This window comes from Electrophorus electricus, chromosome 24 (assembly GCF_013358815.1).
Source record: "Electrophorus electricus isolate fEleEle1 chromosome 24, fEleEle1.pri, whole genome shotgun sequence".
In the NCBI taxonomy this organism is placed as follows: Eukaryota; Metazoa; Chordata; class Actinopteri; order Gymnotiformes; family Gymnotidae; genus Electrophorus; species Electrophorus electricus.
Window position 1 is genome coordinate 11949945 of NC_049558.1, and position 24446 is coordinate 11974390.

The 24446-nt window shown below is 44.9% G+C and overlaps 1 protein-coding gene and 7 non-coding genes across 8 annotated transcripts in view; 1 reads left to right on the forward strand and 7 right to left on the reverse strand.

The window, feature by feature from the left end:
• LOC113587085 (PDZ domain-containing protein 4) overlaps nucleotides 1-954 on the forward strand; it is a 23284-nt gene extending 22330 nt beyond the window's left edge. Inside the window, exon 7 of the mRNA XM_035522667.1 lies at nucleotides 1-954. This exon is cut by the window's left edge and continues 1548 nt beyond it. Within this exon, the coding sequence (XP_035378560.1) occupies nucleotides 1-51 (51 nt within the window). The 3' untranslated portion in view covers nucleotides 52-954.
• Nucleotides 955-10028: 9074 nt separating this feature from the next.
• On the reverse strand, nucleotides 10029-10100 carry trnam-cau. The gene has a single exon. It is a non-coding gene; the product is annotated as a tRNA-Met (tRNA).
• A 2179-nt stretch (nucleotides 10101-12279) lies between these two features.
• trnam-cau lies at nucleotides 12280-12351 on the reverse strand. The gene has a single exon. It is a non-coding gene; the product is annotated as a tRNA-Met (tRNA).
• Nucleotides 12352-14531: 2180 nt separating this feature from the next.
• trnam-cau lies at nucleotides 14532-14603 on the reverse strand. The gene has a single exon. It is a non-coding gene; the product is annotated as a tRNA-Met (tRNA).
• A 2179-nt stretch (nucleotides 14604-16782) lies between these two features.
• trnam-cau lies at nucleotides 16783-16854 on the reverse strand. The gene has a single exon. It is a non-coding gene; the product is annotated as a tRNA-Met (tRNA).
• A 2179-nt stretch (nucleotides 16855-19033) lies between these two features.
• On the reverse strand, nucleotides 19034-19105 carry trnam-cau. The gene has a single exon. It is a non-coding gene; the product is annotated as a tRNA-Met (tRNA).
• Nucleotides 19106-21284: 2179 nt separating this feature from the next.
• trnam-cau lies at nucleotides 21285-21356 on the reverse strand. Its single transcript has one exon. It is a non-coding gene; the product is annotated as a tRNA-Met (tRNA).
• A 2179-nt stretch (nucleotides 21357-23535) lies between these two features.
• Nucleotides 23536-23607, reverse strand: trnat-cgu. Its single transcript has one exon. It is a non-coding gene; the product is annotated as a tRNA-Thr (tRNA).
• Between the last annotated feature and the right edge of the window lie 839 nt (nucleotides 23608-24446).

Sequence of the window (24446 nt, forward strand, 5' to 3'; positions counted from 1 at the left end):
GCTGACGGGAGGAAAGTGTACAACCCTCTGCTGTCTGTGACCACCGTCTGACGGGCCCGAGGTGGTCCGTGTGACCGCTTAGAGCTGCACAGCATGACGTTTTGCTGCCAAGGTAGATGATGGCTGAGGAGGCAGGGAGTCAGATTTGAATAAAATAGCAAAAAAAAGGAAAACACCACAGAAGCTGAAAGTTGAAATGTCCATTATTCATAATCTTACACATCAGCTTTGATGTCCGTCGACACAATCACTTGTCGTGATGCTAATTTCAACTTTTAACACTTAAAGTGGAGGCTTTAACCACAGGGACTCTTAAGTATATATCTGTACACAGAGCCTTTAAAAAAAATAAAATAAAATAAAGCACAATATTTCTGGTGCCACCTAATGGCCGTTCTTTAGATGAATCAGGAAGTGGTAAACGATCTTGGACACAATGGAACCTGGGATTTGCTTAGGAATAGCACAAAAGTGTCCATAAGCTTGACGTGTGTGAAATGAGCTTCAATCCAAGTCGGGAAAGAGACACGAGGTTTCTGCTGCGTTCCCAAAATAACCTTTAGAAATGTTCATATCCGAAATGGGAGGGGCCACATAATGCAGTGTGAAGCCAATCCTGCCAGGCATACTAGAGAATGAGGCAATGTGGTAATGACTATCTCCAAAAAGGAGGACAAGACCACAAACAATATTTACAAACAAACAAACAACAAAAACATGAATACTTCCTGAAACTTGTGTAATTTAAGTAATTAACCATCTTAAAAAGTCAAGCTATAAACTCTGAAATTTCTGAATGATTTTCTTCAAATGCACAAACGTCATGTGGGGTTTTTTTTCCATGTAAAAAGTTTGCATGTTTTGGTCTGAACCAAATATCTACTGTGAACCTGTAGACATGTCTTCTGTTGTAGATCGCTGTTACTAGACTAGAAAACTAATATTCGGTGTGAATTTGTGTATTAACAGGTATTGTAGGTGTTTTTGAATAAATGTTTTCTCATAAATACATGCTTTCTTTAAAACACTGGCTGTGTTGTTCTACAATGTTCTCCATCACACCTGAATAAATATTACCCGAGTGAAGAACACAAAACGAAGCTGTTTGGGTCGAGAGGATCAGTGCGACGTATAAGAAGATCTCCACAGAGTAGGAACAGGTAAGGCATAATCAAACAATCTAAACGATCTGCACATCATCATTAATAATAATAATAATAATAATAATAATAATAATAATAATAATAATAATAATAACAATAACAAACACATCGAACCATGGGAGGTGTCTTTGAAGTTGAGGAAAGTTAAGAGCAGAGACAGAGAGATTGAGGTCGTGTTCCATAATTTTGGTGGCATGACACTAAAGGATCTGCCTTCTACAGACACCAACCTGAACCTGAGGATGGAAAGGAGACCTGCATCAGAAGACTAAGTGTATGCGTGGAGCAGTATGGGTGTAGGAGTTCAGCATCAGAATCCTGAGTGTATGGGTGGGGCAGTACGGGTGTAGGAGTTCAGCATCAGAAGACTGAGTGTACGGGTGGAGCAGTACGGGTGTAGGAGTTCAGTATCAGAAGACTGAAGTGTATGGGTGGGGCAGTACGGGTGTAGGAGTTCAGCATCAGAAGACTGAAGGGTATGGGTGGAGCAGTACAGGTGTAGGAGTTCAGTATCAGAAGACTGAGTGTATGGGTGTAGGAGTTCAGCATCAGAATCCTGAGCTTTGAATGTAAGGAGGAGGATTTTAAACTGAATGTGTTCAGGCCAGTGTAACTGATATCACAGCACCCATGGGCTAAGATCGTTAACATCATACACACACCCTCTATTCCATGTGACAGTGAAATACAGGGGGTGTAAAAAAAATCACAGAACCTGGTCATTGATAGTGCTAATAATTTTTAATAATAATAAGAAAGTGAATAAATTTTCAAGGATAGGCCTGCATCTCACCAAGTCCAGGTCTCTACACCTCTGCACTGTTTCACTCACACATCAGCATGTGGGATGAGCAGGACTAAGACCTTTAAGGGATTTAACCTTTAAGGGATTATCTGTTCAGAACATCCTAAATGATTCTAGGAAAGTTCTTAAGGGCTACATTAATGTAATTTAAATGAGTTCATTAAAGTTCATTAGGGTTGATGAAATGAGATCATTTCAAATGACCTCTATAAGCCTTCATATCATAAAATCTGTTAGCTTTGCAGATGTACTATATCTGTAGCCTTTAACAACAGGCTACGCATCACACCACGTCTCTTCTGCCCTCAGGCGGTTGGCGGAGGAGAACGATAACCTGCAGGAGTACCTGGAGAAAGAGAGAAAGGAGAAGCATGTGAGCCAAACCAACGAGGAGCTGTGCTGGAGGCTGCGGTTGACTGCAGGCGTTTCTATCATAGTACATAACACAAACCCATCTGACAATTATCGGCATGTTCTGTATATCTAATGGTGGCTATCACTCTTGCTTGTGCTAGAAATGACCATTTTCCTGGGTTGAATAGGATAACCAGGATACAGAACACCTGTACTTAAGGACTGTCCTAAATTCAGCTTTGCCAGAGGAAACAATGACCAGCAGTCTGCTCTCTAGACATTACAACATTATGCACAGCTAGTAAGACATTAAAACAGACATCACCACATTAAAACATATGCATTACCACATTAAACCCAAACCATATCATTCTCTTTCAAATTAGCCAACATGACCTTTGTAGTAGGCCATGTTTCAGCAGACACTATCCAGCTCACATGTGGTAAAAGTTTGATTTATTACCCTATCTGTGGTTTTTACATCTCACTGTCTCCATACAAAGTGTTTATTATTGTCATTCATTCTGTTATACTCTTAGTTGGAGGACTTCCAGAACATGTGTGTATACACTTCCGATCAAAACTAGAGAACAACACACAATTACCTAAATGTCAAGGCCACTGTGTAGTCCTATGTGAATTTATCCTAACAGGAGTAAAAGAGCAGTATTTTAAGCTCATTTCATGAGTTGTATACATTCTAAAGCACAGTATAAAAAACCTAAATGAGATAATTGAAAAAGGACACGGATCAAATTTGGAGAACACTTTCAGATACCTGCAAGTTATTGGTGTTAATCTGGCACCTGGTGCTAATTTCCTTAATTATCTGACAAACCCTATTTAACTGGCAGCCTAACTTTCCAGTTTTCGCTGACTTTGCAAGGTGGTGAGCCGTTCCAAAGTGACTGAAACCCTCCGGTAGCAGGTTGTCCAGATGAAGGCCAAAGGGGTGACTATCAGCCATAGCAAGAGAAGTTGGTCATTGCAAGTCTGTGATTTCTAAAATATTGCACCTTTACAACATCACAAACTCATTCAAGTCCCCCAAGAAGGCTCGTCACCCACGAAAGACAAATGTAAGAGAGGACAAGATAATGCAGAGAATCTCCATGGGTAATCGGTTCAACACTGCAGCTGGAATTGCTCTCTAGTTCAGCACTGAACAGGGTAAGGATCTGTTTCGTCATACAGTGTCTTGATGATTAAAGCATTTGGACTGAAAGCCCACGCTGCATTGACCAAGCCGCTTGACCAAAAGGCTAGATTAACCTTTGCTGAGGAGCATGTGTGGACAGAGGACAGAGCCACAAAACCAGGAAGCAAAAACTTACTGGCGTTGCTGTGGGAACTGGGACACCCAGGATGGGTGAACGTGACAGAACACCCCCCACTGCAAAAGACAAATCTTACGAAAAAATCGGTTAGAGCTTCGGCGTGAAAAATTCTTGACTGACACACGTACTCCCAAACTTTCCTCTATGCTGCCAGCAACCCTACTTCCTTGCCCAAGTTGTTCCAAGACAGGCTGCTCTGATTTGTTTGGACTGCACCTATACCTTGCTAAAGTCCCTGAGGTTGATGTCCCAAGAAGCACACAGGTGTATAGCCATCTGAGCATCTCCTCAGACTACTTTAAACCTAGGTTTGCAGCTGGCTCTATTAAAACTAATTACTGTCACCCAAACAGAACTAATCCCAATTCTACCAATGACAAAAGATTATTTTAAATTGACAGAATAGTGAAGAGAAAATTAAAATAAAATATAAGATGCTATTCTTCTCATGAGAGATTGTAGACTTGAAGTTACTTCTTGTCAATTTGAACTGACTGCTGAAATCAGTTTCTAACTACTGATCTCAGGGCAGCACAAGAAGAAAAGGCTCAGCAGATCTGTTCATGCATATTCATGGATCTTTGTCTCAGTCTAAGGCTTTGAGTCAGGCATTTACCTGAGAACCAATTCAATATAGTAAACAAAAAGGAAAAAGAGGGAAATAAAACATCTTGAACACAAAAGCATATTGGTATTTGGGGATTAGAGTTAGGGTTAGGTGGATAGGTGATAATTGTCTTTAAGACATAATAGGTGGGAACTTTATCACACTAATTTCACTTGAGCACTTCGTTTTCTTTTCATTTAGAAATATGCAGACTATCTTATAAACAGTATAAAGAACACAACTACATATAGAAAAAAGAGAAGCACAACTTGGAGATAGGATTTTTACAAAATTTACATAACTGTGCTAGTATTAATAGTTCATGACAGAATATCCCCATAAACTACATACACATGACAGCCCCTCCACAGATCCTACAGACATTACGGCATTAAATATTCTTAAAATTTATCAACATAACATTTCGTAGGAATCAAATTAAATTGACCCAGCTGCAACAGGCTCAGCAACCACATTTAATTTCACTTTAATTTCATACTCGAGGCTTTAGAAATCTAAGTTTTTGGGGGGTATATACCATTTCCTGTTATTTGTGCAGAATACACACACTTTCACTTTGGAATCCACAAAGTTTTATAAATGAGGTCCCTGAATAATATCAATCTATTTCTACACTATATGGCTTTCTAATTTCATATGTCTGTGTGTCTTTCTGTTTGTCTCTCTCTCTCTCTCTCTCTCTGTGTGTGTGTGTGTGTGTGTGGTTCTGTGTCACTAGTGGGGCCTGTGGCCCGATTGGAGTGTTTGCGGTGTGAGAAGGAGGAGTTGGAGAACAGTTTGTTGGAGCAGCTGAAGGAGTTGAGGTTGCAGAAGCAGAAGGAGCTGCAGGTTCTTCAGGAGATGCTGAAACACAAGCAGCAGGAGGAGACAGAGCTCCTGCAGAAACAGCAGGAGGAGGAGGAGCATAACAGGTCCATCAAGAGTAAGTACTATAGAAATGCAATAATACTAACATAACTAATAATGAATGTTAGCCTTTAGGCTTCAATAAAAGTGATACTAATATATGTATAGTACTATATATATTATATTTTATATATCCAGTAGTAATTATGTAGTATATACAATCTGTGTTGTGTGTGTGTATATATATATATATATCCAGCAGTAATGATACTTGCTCTGGCAGATATGAAAATAGCCTGTGAACAGGAGAAGAAATCTCTGGAGGAAGAACTTGAGAAGCTCAGACTGTCACTGCAGGTAGAGATCCCTTATAGTGTCAGTACACATCCACCAGTACCTCCACCTTTCACTTATAACGTCAGTACACATTCAGGACTAAGACCTTTAAGGGAGACTCCTTTAAACCTTTAAGGGACTAACCCAGTACTTGTTTTCTTCATATTGCTGGGTTTGTCACCTTTCATCACAAGAATCTGTAGCACTCAATTTGGTAAAACTATGCACTCTCTATGTATACTATATACTCTGTACCTGTCAAGTTGAAATCAGCTCATAATCAAACTCATAAACGTATATATCAACTTATGCTAGTGTATCTACAGATGTGAAGAAATTAAACAGTATCTGTATGTCTGTACGTGTGCCCGTGTGTGTGCGTGTGCATGTGTGTGCACGTTGTCATCAGGCCCAGAAGAACGTGCTGTTGGAGAAGCGTGTTCAGGTCCTCTAGTAACAGAATAGCACCAGACTGAGAGGATAGGCCTGCATCTCGCCAAGTCCAGGTCTCTACACCTATGCACTGTTTCACTCACACATCAGCATGTGGGATGAGCAGGACTAAGACCTGCAAGGGATTTAACCTTTAAGAGATAATCTGTTCAGAACATCTTAAAACATTTTAGGAAAGTTCTTAAGGGCTATGGTAGTGTTATTCAAATGAGTTCATGAAAGTTTGTAAGGGTTACATTAGGGTTGATCGAATGAGATCATTCCATATGACCTCTATAAGGCTTCATATAATAAGCGCTGTTAGCCTCACAAATGTACTATATCTGTAGCCTTTAACAGCAGGCTACGCTTCACACCACGTCTCTTCTGCCCTCAGGCGGTTGGCGGAGGAGATGCCTAACCTGCAGGAGTACCTGGAGAAAGAGGACATTGAAAAGAAGCTTCTGAGCCAAGCCAATGAGGAGCTGCTCTGTAAGTAAAATATAAATATCTGTAAATATCTGTATAATATGTAAATAAAGGGAAGATGTGGTTGTACAGTGTAGTCGTTTGATTATAAATAATCTCATAATAATCTTATGCACAAATTCTTATACATTTACATAGTAACATTCACTCATCTACTCAAATTCCATATGATACATAGAAAACGTCCACTTCATCTATTTTATAGTTTTTTCCTGATCAATAATACAAAAAAGAAAAAGAAAAAAAAAGATGAACAGCACCCTCTAGCGATGAACCTTAATTATTTCAAGATAACTGTAAAACATGGCTAGGTTAAGCCGGCATTAAAACAAAAAATGCTCAGATAAACTTGTGTCTCATGGCACGCAGCTGAGTTTAAAATTAAACACAATGAAATCAAATTAAATTGACCCAGCTGCAACAGGCTCAGCAACCACATTTAATTTCACTGATTGGTCAGTTAGCCAGGCTATACAAAACAGGCTATTGTTAGAAATTCTGCACATGTGCTTCACTTAGCTTCACCTATCACACTGCTTATAATTATAAGATAACGTATCCACGTTCGTAATAACGTGGTGAAATCTGCCAAAAAGGGTCAAACTGCGTGAAGTGTGCCCAGGCCCAGAGCTACTTTGCTGGGCATGACTGTGTGACTGCTTGGGCCAGGAAGTCTGTTTCTAGTTTTATTTAAAGGGGCAAACTGCGTGAAGTGTGCCAAAGCCCAGCGCTACTTTTCTGGACATGAATGTGTGACCTCTTGGGCTTGGAGGTCTGTTTCTAATTTTGATTAAAGAGTCAAACTGCGTCAAGTGTGCCCAGGCCCAGCACTACTTTGCTGGGCATGACTGTGTGACCTCTTGGGCCTGGAGGTCTGTTTCTAGTGTGATGGAAATTATTATTCGATCATGTATTATCATGTGATTCATATATAATCATGTTAATCCTTTCTCTATGTAATCCTATATGAATAGTTTAGTCTGCACATTCTGTCTTTGTATATTGTGTGAACAAAACGACTGCTGAATCAGCTGCGTCGTGATCTTGCATGTGTCGTGCGACTAATGCTGATAAAGAGGAACTAGCAAACTGTGTCTGTCCTGGTGGAACAGAGCATCCTGATATGTGCAGAAGTGTATAGCGGGATAAGGAGCAGGAAATGGGTAAACAGGATGATAGGACATCCCTTCCAGGATGTGAAGTTTAGATATAAGGAGCAGAGCCAGTCTACCACTTTAGAGCTTTCGCTTTAGAGCATTAGCTCTCACACAGCTGTGTTTTGTATGTCTTTTTTTGTTTTTGTGAGTGCTTTGTCCAAACTGAGGAAAGAAACAAGGGTGCATAAGGAAATATATATATATACAAAGAGTATATAACAATGTATGTGTAATAGGTATATATACACAATCTACAGTGTATATACACGATGTACAATTCCAATTGACAAATTTACAGTCACATGGTGGTGGTGGTCCCCACAGTTTCAGTTGCCCTGATTCACGGCCCGAATGGCCTGTGGGAAGAAGCCCCTCGTCAGTCTCTCTGTATTGGTCCTCAGGGAGCGAAAGCGCTTCCCTGACTTCAACAGAGAGAAGACCCTATTGTTGGGATGGGTGGAGTCCTTCACAATCCTCCTGGCCTTGGTCTGGCACCGCTTGTAATAGATGGTCTGCAGGTCAGGAGGTTCCGTATGAGTGATGCGATCTGCTGAACGCAGCACCCTCTGGAGTGCTTGTCTGTCCTGCTTGGTGCTGTTCCCAAACCAGACTGTGATGTTCCCCGTGAGGATGTTCCCGATAGTGCAGGTGCAGATGTTCTGCAGTACCTTGGAGGGCAGTCTGAAGTCTCTTAGGCGTCTGAGATGGAAAAGACGCTGACGAGCCTTCTTTGCCAGGGAGTTGGTGTGGCGGGACCAGGACAGGTCCTGCGAGATGTGAACTCCAAGGTACCTGAAACTGTCTACTCTAGTTCCATTGATCCTCACAGGTTGGTAGTGCCGCTCCTGCTTCTTGCTGCAGTCCACAATCAGCTGCTTTGTCTTGCTGACATTTAGGAGGAGATTATTTCCCTGGCACCAGTTTTCCCGGTGTTTAATCTCCTCCAGGTAGGCCCTCTCATCGTTTTCCGAAATTAGGCCCATGACGACGGTATCATCAGCAAACTTGACAATGGTGGTGGAGCTGGAAGTGGCTGCGCAGTCGTAGGTTTACAGTGAGTAGAGCAGGGGGCTTAGGACACAACCCTGAGGAGCTGCAATGCTGAGGGTGAGGATGGATGAGACACAGTTGCCCACCCGTACTGATTGTGGTCTGTCTGTTAGGAAGTTGGACAACCAGTCGCACAGGGATGTATGCAGTCCTAGATCCTCCAACTTAGTAGTGAGTTTGGAGGGGATGATAGTGTTAAATGCTGAACTGTAATCGACAAACAACGTTTTAACATAATTACCCCTCCTTTTGTCCAGGTGGGTCAGTGTGATGTGGAGCAGATGCACAATTGCGTCATCACTGGAGCGGTTGTGGCGGTATGCAAACTGCAGTGGGTCCATGGAGGCCGGCAATGAAGAGGTGATGAAGTCTCTGACTAGCTTTTCAAAGCACTTCATCACGACTGATGTGAGGGCAACAGGGCGGTACTCATCGAGGGTGGAGGTTTCTTTGGGACGGGGCCGATGGTGGATAGCTTAAAGCTGGATGGGACGATACCGAGCGTCAGGGAGAAATTGAAGATGTCGGTGAATACTGGGGCAAGCTGGTCTGCGCAGTCTTTGAGGACTCTCCCGCAGATACGGTCTGATCCCGCCGCCTTCCTGCTATTCACTCTTTTAAACTCTCTCGTCGCGTCACTCTCCGTGATGATGAGAGGGCACTGTTCTATGGTGGGCTCTGCGCATGCGCCGTTGCCTGCACCGACAGCACCATTAGTGTTGATAGCGCTAGCGCTGTTAGCATTAGCGCTGCTAGCATATTCAGTGTCTTGACAGTCCCAAAATCTAGTGGAAGATGGAAAATAAATGCAAAGATAAATGCAACGATGGGAAAAGATCCTACTCCCACACACTCCAGGAGTTTAGCCTGGGAATGCTTCTTGCTTGAAACAGTCGATCCAGAGATTCTGACCTGCACCCATGCTGATGGAAAACACCTTACTTAAGCACCAAAGGTTCAAGAACTTAGAAATCTAATATGCGAGCAGTCATTGGCTGCAGTCAAGATGCGATGGCAGAACAAAAGGAAACCGTGCTAGACCAAGGTAAGAGTTAAGTCAAAACAGAAGTCGGCAAAACGGCTGAATCACTGTAAGCACGGAGCAGACCTCCTGTACAAGAAGGCATGGCCACACATAAACATTCAGCATAACCTGCCAAAGATGCCGTGATGTTTCAAAAGCTACGTGTTTGCATTTTGGTCACATCTATTCTTTTTGGAGTACTTATTCGCTGGACATTGTTTTATTTTTTGGGTTTTTTTGGAGAAACAAAGCTTTGTGTGGATGTTTAGCTGATGTTGGGTTTTGCTTCACTGAAGCAAGAACCCCTACATCTGTGGAAACATTTTCTTTAAAAACAGTAAAAGTACCGACAACTGCACTCAGCAAATGTTTTAAGGTGATACAGCACATTATAAGACAAGGTCCTTTAGCAGAGAATGGTTTCGATCCATCGACCTCTGGGTTATGGGCCCAGCACGCTTCCGCTGCGCCACTCTGCTACACGAATCTTGCATCTGCTCTATCCCTTAGGATATCGCATATGGTGCACTATTGTGTCCTAAATTCAATTCTGGATAACGTTGACCAATCTGTAAGAGTTAGGCTTCAAGTTCAAGTTCAAGTTCGGTTTATTTGTCAAGTACATTATCATACACGGTATAACTCGCAGTGAAATGTTTTTGTGAGTGCTCTGTCCAAACTGAGGAAAGAAACAAGGGTGGATAAGGAAATATATATATATACAAAGAGTATATAACAATGTATGTGTAATAGGTATATATACACAATCTACAGTGTATATACACGATGTACAATTCCAATTGACAAATTTACAGTCACATGGTGGTGGTGGTCCCCACAGATTATCAGTTGCCCTGATTCACGGCCCGAATGGCCTGTGGGAAGAAGCCCCTCGTCAGTCTCTCTGTATTGGTCTTCAGGGAGCGAAAGCGCTTCCCTGACTTCAACAGAGAGAAGACCTGTCTACTCTCTCCACCGTAGTTCCATTGATCCTCACAGGTTGGTAGTGCCGCTCCTGCTTCTTGCTGCAGTCCACAATCAGCTGCTTTGTCTTGCTGACATTTAGGAGGAGATTGTTTCCCTGGCACCAGTTTTCCCGGTGTTTAATCTCCTCCAGGTAGGCCCTCTCATCGTTTTCCGAGATTAGGCCCATGACGACGGTATCGTGAGCAAACTTGACAATGGTGGTGCAGCTGGAAGTGGTTGCGCAGTCGTAGGTTTACAGTGAGTAGAGCAGGGGGCTTAGGACACAACCCTGAGGAGCTGCAATGCTGAGGGTGAGGATGGATGAGACACAGTTGCCCACCCGTACTGATTGTGGTCTGTCTGTTAGGAAGATGGAAAGCCAGTCGCACAGGGATGTATGCAGTCCTAGATCCTCCAACTTAGTAGTGAGTTTGGAGGGGATGATAGTGTTAAATGCTGAACTGTAATCGACAAACAACGTTTTAACATAATTACCCCTCCTTTTGTCCGGGTGGGTCAGTGTGGTGTGGAGCAGATGCGCAATTGCGTCATCAGTGGAGCGTTTGTGGCGGTATGCAAACTGCAGTGGGTCCATGGAGGCCGGCAATGAAGAGGTGATGAAGTCTCTGACTAGCTTATCAAAGCACTTCATCACGACTGATGTGAGGGCAACAGGGCGGTAGTCATCGAGGCCGGAGGGTGGAGGTTTCTTTGGGACGGCGCCGATGGTGGATCGCTTAATGCTGGATGGGACGATACCGAGCGTCAGGGAGAAATTGAAGCTGTCGGAGAATACTGGGGCAAGCTGGTCTGCGCAGTCTTTGAGGACTTTCCCGCAGATACCGTCTGATCCCGCCGCCTTCCTGCTATTCACTCTTTTAAACTCTCTCGTCGCGTCACTCTCCGTGATGATGAGAGGGCACTGTTCTATGGTGGGCTCTGCGCATGCGCCGTTGCCTGCACCGACAGCACCATTAGCGTTGTTAGCGCTAGCGCTGTTAGCATTAGCGCTGCTAGCATGTTCAGTGTCTTGACAGTCCCAAAATCTAGTGGAAGATGGAAAATAAATGCAAAGATAAATGCAACGATGGGAAAAGATCCTACTCCCACACACTCCAGGAGTTTAGCCTGGGAATGCTTCTTGCTTGAAACAGTCGATCCAGAGATTCTGACCTGCACCCATGCTGATGGAAAACACCTTACTTAAGCACCAAAGGTTCAAGAACTTAGAAATCTAATATGCGAGCAGTCATTGGCTGCAGTCAAGATGCGATGGCAGAACAAAAGGAAACCGTGCTAGACCAAGGTAAGAGTTAAGTCAAAACAGAAGTCGGCAAAACGGCTGAATCACTGTAAGCACGGAGCAGACCTCCTGTACAAGAAGGCATGGCCACACATAAACATTCAGCATAACCTGCCAAAGATGCCGTGATGTTTCAAAAGCTACGTGTTTGCATTTTGGTCACATCTATTCTTTTTGGAGTACTTATTCGCTGGACATTGTTTTATTTTTTGGGTTTTTTTGGAGAAACAAAGCTTTGTGTGGATGTTTAGCTGATGTTGGGTTTTGCTTCACTGAAGCAAGAACCCCTACATCTGTGGAAACATTTTCTTTAAAAACAGTAAAAGTACCGACAACTGCACTCAGCAAATGTTTTAAGGTGATACAGCACATTATAAGACAAGGTCCTTTAGCAGAGAATGGTTTCGATCCATCGACCTCTGGGTTATGGGCCCAGCACGCTTCCGCTGCGCCACTCTGCTACACGAATCTTGCATCTGCTCTATCCCTTAGGATATCGCATATGGTGCACTATTGTGTCCTAAATTCAATTCTGGATAACGTTGACCAATCTGTAAGAGTTAGGCTTCAAGTTCAAGTTCAAGTTCGGTTTATTTGTCAAGTACATTATCATACACGGTATAACTCGCAGTGAAATGTTTTTGTGAGTGCTCTGTCCAAACTGAGGAAAGAAACAAGGGTGGATAAGGAAATATATATATATACAAAGAGTATATAACAATGTATGTGTAATAGTTATATATACACAATCTACAGTGTATATACACGATGTACAATTCCGATTGACAAATTTACAGTCACATGGTGGTGGTGGTCCCCACAGATTATCAGTTGCCCTGATTCACGGCCCGAATGGCCTGTGGGAAGAAGCCCCTCGTCAGTCTCTCTGTATTGGTCTTCAGGGAGCGAAAGCGCTTCCCTGACTTCAACAGAGAGAAGACCTGTCTACTCTCTCCACCGTAGTTCCATTGATCCTCACAGGTTGGTAGTGCCGCTCCTGCTTCTTGCTGCAGTCCACAATCAGCTGCTTTGTCTTGCTGACATTTAGGAGGAGATTGTTTCCCTGGCACCAGTTTTCCCGGTGTTTAATCTCCTCCAGGTAGGCCCTCTCATCGTTTTCCGAGATTAGGCCCATGACGACGGTATCGTGAGCAAACTTGACAATGGTGGTGCAGCTGGAAGTGGTTGCGCAGTCGTAGGTTTACAGTGAGTAGAGCAGGGGGCTTAGGACACAACCCTGAGGAGCTGCAATGCTGAGGGTGAGGATGGATGAGACACAGTTGCCCACCCGTACTGATTGTGGTCTGTCTGTTAGGAAGATGGAAAGCCAGTCGCACAGGGATGTATGCAGTCCTAGATCCTCCAACTTAGTAGTGAGTTTGGAGGGGATGATAGTGTTAAATGCTGAACTGTAATCGACAAACAACGTTTTAACATAATTACCCCTCCTTTTGTCCGGGTGGGTCAGTGTGGTGTGGAGCAGATGCGCAATTGCGTCATCAGTGGAGCGTTTGTGGCGGTATGCAAACTGCAGTGGGTCCATGGAGGCCGGCAATGAAGAGGTGATGAAGTCTCTGACTAGCTTATCAAAGCACTTCATCACGACTGATGTGAGGGCAACAGGGCGGTAGTCATCGAGGCCGGAGGGTGGAGGTTTCTTTGGGACGGCGCCGATGGTGGATCGCTTAATGCTGGATGGGACGATACCGAGCGTCAGGGAGAAATTGAAGCTGTCGGAGAATACTGGGGCAAGCTGGTCTGCGCAGTCTTTGAGGACTTTCCCGCAGATACCGTCTGATCCCGCCGCCTTCCTGCTATTCACTCTTTTAAACTCTCTCGTCGCGTCACTCTCCGTGATGATGAGAGGGCACTGTTCTATGGTGGGCTCTGCGCATGCGCCGTTGCCTGCACCGACAGCACCATTAGCGTTGTTAGCGCTAGCGCTGTTAGCATTAGCGCTGCTAGCATGTTCAGTGTCTTGACAGTCCCAAAATCTAGTGGAAGATGGAAAATAAATGCAAAGATAAATGCAACGATGGGAAAAGATCCTACTCCCACACACTCCAGGAGTTTAGCCTGGGAATGCTTCTTGCTTGAAACAGTCGATCCAGAGATTCTGACCTGCACCCATGCTGATGGAAAACACCTTACTTAAGCACCAAAGGTTCAAGAACTTAGAAATCTAATATGCGAGCAGTCATTGGCTGCAGTCAAGATGCGATGGCAGAACAAAAGGAAACCGTGCTAGACCAAGGTAAGAGTTAAGTCAAAACAGAAGTCGGCAAAACGGCTGAATCACTGTAAGCACGGAGCAGACCTCCTGTACAAGAAGGCATGGCCACACATAAACATTCAGCATAACCTGCCAAAGATGCCGTGATGTTTCAAAAGCTACGTGTTTGCATTTTGGTCACATCTATTCTTTTTGGAGTACTTATTCGCTGGACATTGTTTTATTTTTTGGGGTTTTTTTGGAGAAACAAAGCTTTGTGTGGATGTTTAGCTGATGTTGGGTTTTGCTTCACTGAAGCAAGAACCCCTACATCTGTGGAAACATTTTCTTTAAAAACAGTAAAAGTACCGACAACTGCACTCAGCAAATGTTTTAAGGTGATACAGCACATTATAAGACAAGGTCCTTTAGCAGAGAATGGTTTCGATCCATCGACCTCTGGGTTATGGGCCCAGCACGCTTCCGCTGCGCCACTCTGCTACACGAATCTTGCATCTGCTCTATCCCTTAGGATATCGCATATGGTGCACTATTGTGTCCTAAATTCAATTCTGGATAACGTTGACCAATCTGTAAGAGTTAGGCTTCAAGTTCAAGTTCAAGTTCGGTTTATTTGTCAAGTACATTATCATACACGGTATAACTCGCAGTGAAATGTTTTTGTGAGTGCTCTGTCCAAACTGAGGAAAGAAACAAGGGTGGATAAGGAAATATATATATATACAAAGAGTATATAACAATGTATGTGTAATAGGTATATATACACAATCTACAGTGTATATACACGATGTACAATTCCAATTGACAAATTTACAGTCACATGGTGGTGGTGGTCCCCACAGATTATCAGTTGCCCTGATTCACGGCCCGAATGGCCTGTGGGAAGAAGCCCCTCGTCAGTCTCTCTGTATTGGTCTTCAGGGAGCGAAAGCGCTTCCCTGACTTCAACAGAGAGAAGACCTGTCTACTCTCTCCACCGTAGTTCCATTGATCCTCACAGGTTGGTAGTGCCGCTCCTGCTTCTTGCTGCAGTCCACAATCAGCTGCTTTGTCTTGCTGACATTTAGGAGGAGATTGTTTCCCTGGCACCAGTTTTCCCGGTGTTTAATCTCCTCCAGGTAGGCCCTCTCATCGTTTTCCGAAATTAGGCCCATGACGACGGTATCATCAGCAAACTTGACAATGATGGTGGAGCTGGAAGTGGCTGCGCAGTCGTAGGTTTACAGTGAGTAGAGCAGGGGGCTTAGGACACAACCCTGAGGAGCTGCAATGCTGAGGGTGAGGATGGATGAGACACAGTTGCCCACCCGTACTGATTGTGGTCTGTCTGTTAGGAAGTTGGACAACCAGTCGCACAGGGATGTATGCAGTCCTAGATCCTCCAACTTAGTAGTGAGTTTGGAGGGGATGATAGTGTTAAATGCTGAACTGTAATCGACAAACAACGTTTTAACATAATTACCCCTCCTTTTGTCCAGGTGGGTCAGTGTGGTGTGGAGCAGATGCGCAATTGCGTCATCAGTGGAGCGTTTGTGGCGGTATGCAAACTGCAGTGGGTCCATGGAGGCCGGCAATGAAGAGGTGATGAAGTCTCTGACTAGCTTTTCAAAGCACTTCATCACGACTGATGTGAGGGCAACAGGGCGGTAGTCATCGAGGCCGGAGGGTGGAGGTTTCTTTGGGACGGCGCCGATGGTGGATCGCTTAATGCTGGATGGGACGATACCGAGCGTCAGGGAGAAATTGAAGCTGTCGGAGAATACTGGGGCAAGCTGGTCTGCGCAGTCTTTGAGGACTTTCCCGCAGATACCGTCTGATCCCGCCGCCTTCCTGCTATTCACTCTTTTAAACTCTCTCGTCGCGTCACTCTCCGTGATGATGAGAGGGCACTGTTCTATGGTGGGCTCTGCGCATGCGCCGTTGCCTGCACCGACAGCACCATTAGCGTTGTTAGCGCTAGCGCTGTTAGCATTAGCGCTGCTAGCATGTTCAGTGTCTTGACAGTCCCAAAATCTAGTGGAAGATGGAAAATAAATGCAAAGATAAATGCAACGATGGGAAAAGATCCTACTCCCACACACTCCAGGAGTTTAGCCTGGGAATGCTTCTTGCTTGAAACAGTCGATCCAGAGATTCTGACCTGCACCCATGCTGATGGAAAACACCTTACTTAAGCACCAAAGGTTCAAGAACTTAGAAATCTAATATGCGAGCAGTCATTGGCTGCAGTCAAGATGCGATGGCAGAACAAAAGGAAACCGTGCTAGACCAAGGTAAGAGTTAAGTCAAAACAGAAGTCGGCAAAACGGCTGAATCACTGTAAGCACGGAGCAGACCTCCTGTACAAGAAGGCATGGCCACACATAAACATTCAGCATAACCTGCCAAAGATGCCGTGATGTTTCAAAAGCTACGTGTTTGCATTTTGGTCACATCTATTCTTTTTGGAGTACTTATTCGCTGGACATTGTTTTATTTTTTGGGGTTTTTTGGAGAAACAAAGCTTTGTGTGGATGTTTAGCTGATGTTGGGTTTTGCTTCACTGAAGCAAGAACCCCTACATCTGTGGAAACATTTTCTTTAAAAACAGTAAAAGTACCGACAACTGCACTCAGCAAATGTTTTAAGGTGATACAGCACATTATAAGACAAGGTCCTTTAGCAGAGAATGGTTTCGATCCATCGACCTCTGGGTTATGGGCCCAGCACGCTTCCGCTGCGCCACTCTGCTACACGAATCTTGCATCTGCTCTATCCCTTAGGATATCGCATATGGTGCACTATTGTGTCCTAAATTCAATTCTGGATAACGTTGACCAATCTGTAAGAGTTAGGCTTCAAGTTCAAGTTCAAGTTCGGTTTATTTGTCAAGTACATTATCATACACGGTATAACTCGCAGTGAAATGTTTTTGTGAGTGCTCTGTCCAAACTGAGGAAAGAAACAAGGGTGGATAAGGAAATATATATATATACAAAGAGTATATAACAATGTATGTGTAATAGGTATATATACACAATCTACAGTGTATATACACGATGTACAATTCCAATTGACAAATTTACAGTCACATGGTGGTGGTGGTCCCCACAGATTATCAGTTGCCCTGATTCACGGCCCGAATGGCCTGTGGGAAGAAGCCCCTCGTCAGTCTCTCTGTATTGGTCTTCAGGGAGCGAAAGCGCTTCCCTGACTTCAACAGAGAGAAGACCTGTCTACTCTCTCCACCGTAGTTCCATTGATCCTCACAGGTTGGTAGTGCCGCTCCTGCTTCTTGCTGCAGTCCACAATCAGCTGCTTTGTCTTGCTGACATTTAGGAGGAGATTGTTTCCCTGGCACCAGTTTTCCCGGTGTTTAATCTCCTCCAGGTAGGCCCTCTCATCGTTTTCCGAGATTAGGCCCATGACGACGGTATCATCAGCAAACTTGACAATGGTGGTGCAGCTGGAAGTGGTTGCGCAGTCGTAGGTTTACAGTGAGTAGAGCAGGGGGCTTAGGACACAACCCTGAGGAGCTGCAATGCTGAGGGTGAGGATGGATGAGACACAGTTGCCCACCCGTACTGATTGTGGTCTGTCTGTTAGGAAGATGGAAAGCCAGTCGCACAGGGATGTATGCAGTCCTAGATCCTCCAACTTAGTAGTGAGTTTGGAGGGGATGATAGTGTTAAATGCTGAACTGTAATCGACAAACAACGTTTTAACATAATTACCCCTCCTTTTGTCCGGGTGGGTCAGTGTGGTGTGGAGCAGATGCGCAATTGCGTCATCAGTGGAGCGTTTGTGGCGGTATGCAAACTGCAGTGGGTCCATGGAGGCCGGCAATGAAGAGGTGATGAAGTCTCTGACTAGCTTATCAAAGCACTTCATCACGACTGATGTGAGGGCAACAGGGCGGTAGTCATCGAGGCCGGAGGGTGGAGGTTTCTTTGGGACGGCGCCGATGGTGGATCGCTTAATGCTGGATGGGACGATACCGAGCGTCAGGGAGAAATTGAAGCTGTCGGAGAATACTGGGGCAAGCTGGTCTGCGCAGTCTTTGAGGACTTTCCCGCAGATACCGTCTGATCCCGCCGCCTTCCTGCTATTCACTCTTTTAAACTCTCTCGTCGCGTCACTCTCCGTGATGATGAGAGGGCACTGTTCTATGGTGGGCTCTGCGCATGCGCCGTTGCCTGCACCGACAGCACCATTAGCGTTGTTAGCGCTAGCGCTGTTAGCATTAGCGCTGCTAGCATGTTCAGTGTCTTGACAGTCCCAAAATCTAGTGGAAGATGGAAAATAAATGCAAAGATAAATGCAACGATGGGAAAAGATCCTACTCCCACACACTCCAGGAGTTTAGCCTGGGAATGCTTCTTGCTTGAAACAGTCGATCCAGAGATTCTGACCTGCACCCATGCTGATGGAAAACACCTTACTTAAGCACCAAAGGTTCAAGAACTTAGAAATCTAATATGCGAGCAGTCATTGGCTGCAGTCAAGATGCGATGGCAGAACAAAAGGAAACCGTGCTAGACCAAGGTAAGAGTTAAGTCAAAACAGAAGTCGGCAAAACGGCTGAATCACTGTAAGCACGGAGCAGACCTCCTGTACAAGAAGGCATGGCCACACATAAACATTCAGCATAACCTGCCAAAGATGCCGTGATGTTTCAAAAGCTACGTGTTTGCATTTTGGTCACATCTATTCTTTTTGGAGTACTTATTCGCTGGACATTGTTTTATTTTTTGGGTTTTTTTGGAGAAACAAAGCTTTGTGTGGATGTTTAGCTGATGTTGGGTTTTGCTTCACTGAAGCAAGAACCCCTACATCTGTGGAAACATTTTCTTTAAAAACAGTAAAAGTACCGACAACTGCACTCAGCAAATGTTTTAAGGTGATACAGCACATTATAAGACAAGGTCCTTTAGCAGAGAATGGTTTCGATCCATCGACCTCTGGGTTATGGGCCCAGCACGCTTCCGCTGCGCCACTCTGCTACACGAATCTTGCATCTGCTCTATCCCTTAGGATATCGCATATGGTGCACTATTGTGTCCTAAATTCAATTCTGGATAACGTTGACCAATCTGTAAGAGTTAGGCTTCAAGTTCAAGTTCAAGTTCGGTTTATTTGTCAAGTACATTATCATACACGGTATAACTCGCAGTGAAATGTTTTTGTGAGTGCTCTGTCCAAACTGAGGAAAGAAACAAGGGTGGATAAGGAAATATATATATATACAAAGAGTATATAACAATGTATGTGTAATAGGTATATATACACAATCTACAGTGTATATACACGATGTACAATTCCAATTGACAAATTTACAGTCACATGGTGGTGGTGGTCCCCACAGATTATCAGTTGCCCTGATTCACGGCCCGAATGGCCTGTGGGAAGAAGCCCCTCGTCAGTCTCTCTGTATTGGTCTTCAGGGAGCGAAAGCGCTTCCCTGACTTCAACAGAGAGAAGACCTGTCTACTCTCTCCACCGTAGTTCCATTGATCCTCACAGGTTGGTAGTGCCGCTCCTGCTTCTTGCTGCAGTCCACAATCAGCTGCTTTGTCTTGCTGACATTTAGGAGGAGATTGTTTCCCTGGCACCAGTTTTCCCGGTGTTTAATCTCCTCCAGGTAGGCCCTCTCATCGTTTTCCGAGATTAGGCCCATGACGACGGTATCGTGAGCAAACTTGACAATGGTGGTGCAGCTGGAAGTGGTTGCGCAGTCGTAGGTTTACAGTGAGTAGAGCAGGGGGCTTAGGACACAACCCTGAGGAGCTGCAATGCTGAGGGTGAGGATGGATGAGACACAGTTGCCCACCCGTACTGATTGTGGTCTGTCTGTTAGGAAGATGGAAAGCCAGTCGCACAGGGATGTATGCAGTCCTAGATCCTCCAACTTAGTAGTGAGTTTGGAGGGGATGATAGTGTTAAATGCTGAACTGTAATCGACAAACAACGTTTTAACATAATTACCCCTCCTTTTGTCCGGGTGGGTCAGTGTGGTGTGGAGCAGATGCGCAATTGCGTCATCAGTGGAGCGTTTGTGGCGGTATGCAAACTGCAGTGGGTCCATGGAGGCCGGCAATGAAGAGGTGATGAAGTCTCTGACTAGCTTATCAAAGCACTTCATCACGACTGATGTGAGGGCAACAGGGCGGTAGTCATCGAGGCCGGAGGGTGGAGGTTTCTTTGGGACGGCGCCGATGGTGGATCGCTTAATGCTGGATGGGACGATACCGAGCGTCAGGGAGAAATTGAAGCTGTCGGAGAATACTGGGGCAAGCTGGTCTGCGCAGTCTTTGAGGACTTTCCCGCAGATACCGTCTGATCCCGCCGCCTTCCTGCTATTCACTCTTTTAAACTCTCTCGTCGCGTCACTCTCCGTGATGATGAGAGGGCACTGTTCTATGGTGGGCTCTGCGCATGCGCCGTTGCCTGCACCGACAGCACCATTAGCGTTGTTAGCGCTAGCGCTGTTAGCATTAGCGCTGCTAGCATGTTCAGTGTCTTGACAGTCCCAAAATCTAGTGGAAGATGGAAAATAAATGCAAAGATAAATGCAACGATGGGAAAAGATCCTACTCCCACACACTCCAGGAGTTTAGCCTGGGAATGCTTCTTGCTTGAAACAGTCGATCCAGAGATTCTGACCTGCACCCATGCTGATGGAAAACACCTTACTTAAGCACCAAAGGTTCAAGAACTTAGAAATCTAATATGCGAGCAGTCATTGGCTGCAGTCAAGATGCGATGGCAGAACAAAAGGAAACCGTGCTAGACCAAGGTAAGAGTTAAGTCAAAACAGAAGTCGGCAAAACGGCTGAATCACTGTAAGCACGGAGCAGACCTCCTGTACAAGAAGGCATGGCCACACATAAACATTCAGCATAACCTGCCAAAGATGCCGTGATGTTTCAAAAGCTACGTGTTTGCATTTTGGTCACATCTATTCTTTTTGGAGTACTTATTCGCTGGACATTGTTTTATTTTTTGGGTTTTTTTGGAGAAACAAAGCTTTGTGTGGATGTTTAGCTGATGTTGGGTTTTGCTTCACTGAAGCAAGAACCCCTACATCTGTGGAAACATTTTCTTTAAAAACAGTAAAAGTACCGACAACTGCACTCAGCAAATGTTTTAAGGTGATACAGCACATTATAAGACAAGGTCCTTTAGCAGAGAATGGTTTCGATCCATCGACCTCTGGGTTATGGGCCCAGCACGCTTCCGCTGCGCCACTCTGCTACACGAATCTTGCATCTGCTCTATCCCTTAGGATATCGCATATGGTGCACTATTGTGTCCTAAATTCAATTCTGGATAACGTTGACCAATCTGTAAGAGTTAGGCTTCAAGTTCAAGTTCAAGTTCGGTTTATTTGTCAAGTACATTATCATACACGGTATAACTCGCAGTGAAATGTTTTTGTGAGTGCTCTGTCCAAACTGAGGAAAGAAACAAGGGTGGATAAGGAAATATATATATATACAAAGAGTATATAACAATGTATGTGTAATAGTTATATATACACAATCTACAGTGTATATACACGATGTACAATTCCAATTGACAAATTTACAGTCACATGGTGGTGGTGGTCCCCACAGATTATCAGTTGCCCTGATTCACGGCCCGAATGGCCTGTGGGAAGAAGCCCCTCGTCAGTCTCTCTGTATTGGTCTTCAGGGAGCGAAAGCGCTTCCCTGACTTCAACAGAGAGAAGACCTGTCTACTCTCTCCACCGTAGTTCCATTGATCCTCACAGGTTGGTAGTGCCGCTCCTGCTTCTTGCTGCAGTCCACAATCAGCTGCTTTGTCTTGCTGACATTTAGGAGGAGATTGTTTCCCTGGCACCAGTTTTCCCGGTGTTTAATCTCCTCCAGGTAGGCCCTCTCATCGTTTTCCGAGATTAGGCCCATGACGACGGTATCGTGAGCAAACTTGACAATGGTGGTGCAGCTGGAAGTGGTTGCGCAGTCGTAGGTTTACAGTGAGTAGAGCAGGGGGCTTAGGACACAACCCTGAGGAGCTGCAATGCTGAGGGTGAGGATGGATGAGACACAGTTGCCCACCCGTACTGATTGTGGTCTGTCTGTTAGGAAGATGGAAAGCCAGTCGCACAGGGATGTATGCAGTCCTAGATCCTCCAACTTAGTAGTGAGTTTGGAGGGGATGATAGTGTTAAATGCTGAACTGTAATCGACAAACAACGTTTTAACATAATTACCCCTCCTTTTGTCCGGGTGGGTCAGTGTGGTGTGGAGCAGATGCGCAATTGCGTCATCAGTGGAGCGTTTGTGGCGGTATGCAAACTGCAGTGGGTCCATGGAGGCCGGCAATGAAGAGGTGATGAAGTCTCTGACTAGCTTATCAAAGCACTTCATCACGACTGATGTGAGGGCAACAGGGCGGTAGTCATCGAGGCCGGAGGGTGGAGGTTTCTTTGGGACGGCGCCGATGGTGGATCGCTTAATGCTGGATGGGACGATACCGAGCGTCAGGGAGAAATTGAAGCTGTCGGAGAATACTGGGGCAAGCTGGTCTGCGCAGTCTTTGAGGACTTTCCCGCAGATACCGTCTGATCCCGCCGCCTTCCTGCTATTCACTCTTTTAAACTCTCTCGTCGCGTCACTCTCCGTGATGATGAGAGGGCACTGTTCTATGGTGGGCTCTGCGCATGCGCCGTTGCCTGCACCGACAGCACCATTAGCGTTGTTAGCGCTAGCGCTGTTAGCATTAGCGCTGCTAGCATGTTCAGTGTCTTGACAGTCCCAAAATCTAGTGGAAGATGGAAAATAAATGCAAAGATAAATGCAACGATGGGAAAAGATCCTACTCCCACACACTCCAGGAGTTTAGCCTGGGAATGCTTCTTGCTTGAAACAGTCGATCCAGAGATTCTGACCTGCACCCATGCTGATGGAAAACACCTTACTTAAGCACCAAAGGTTCAAGAACTTAGAAATCTAATATGCGAGCAGTCATTGGCTGCAGTCAAGATGCGATGGCAGAACAAAAGGAAACCGTGCTAGACCAAGGTAAGAGTTAAGTCAAAACAGAAGTCGGCAAAACGGCTGAATCACTGTAAGCACGGAGCAGACCTCCTGTACAAGAAGGCATGGCCACACATAAACATTCAGCATAACCTGCCAAAGATGCCGTGATGTTTCAAAAGCTACGTGTTTGCATTTTGGTCACATCTATTCTTTTTGGAGTACTTATTCGCTGGACATTGTTTTATTTTTTGGGTTTTTTTGGAGAAACAAAGCTTTGTGTGGATGTTTAGCTGATGTTGGGTTTTGCTTCACTGAAGCAAGAACCCCTACATCTGTGGAAACATTTTCTTTAAAAACAGTAAAAGTACCGACAACTGCACTCAGCAAATGTTTTAAGGTGATACAGCACATTATAAGACAAGGTCCTTTAGCAGAGAATGGTTTCGATCCATCGACCTCTGGGTTACGGGCCCAGCACGCTTCCGCTGCGCCACTCTGCTACACGAATCTTGCATCTGCTCTATCCCTTAGGATATCGCATATGGTGCACTATTGTGTCCTAAATTCAATTCTGGATAACGTTGACCAATCTGTAAGAGTTAGGCTTCAAGTTCAAGTTCAAGTTCGGTTTATTTGTCAAGTACATTATCATACACGGTATAACTCGCAGTGAAATGTTTTTGTGAGTGCTCTGTCCAAACTGAGGAAAGAAACAAGGGTGGATAAGGAAATATATATATATACAAAGAGTATATAACAATGTATGTGTAATAGGTATATATACACAATCTACAGTGTATATACACGATGTACAATTCCGATTGACAAATTTACAGTCACATGGTGGTGGTGGTCCCCACAGATTATCAGTTGCCCTGATTCACGGCCCGAATGGCCTGTGGGAAGAAGCCCCTCGTCAGTCTCTCTGTATTGGTCTTCAGGGAGCGAAAGCGCTTCCCTGACTTCAACAGAGAGAAGACCTGTCTACTCTCTCCACCGTAGTTCCATTGATCCTCACAGGTTGGTAGTGCCGCTCCTGCTTCTTGCTGCAGTCCACAATCAGCTGCTTTGTCTTGCTGACATTTAGGAGGAGATTGTTTCCCTGGCACCAGTTTTCCCGGTGTTTAATCTCCTCCAGGTAGGCCCTCTCATCGTTTTCCGAGATTAGGCCCATGACGACGGTATCGTGAGCAAACTTGACAATGGTGGTGCAGCTGGAAGTGGTTGCGCAGTCGTAGGTTTACAGTGAGTAGAGCAGGGGGCTTAGGACACAACCCTGAGGAGCTGCAATGCTGAGGGTGAGGATGGATGAGACACAGTTGCCCACCCGTACTGATTG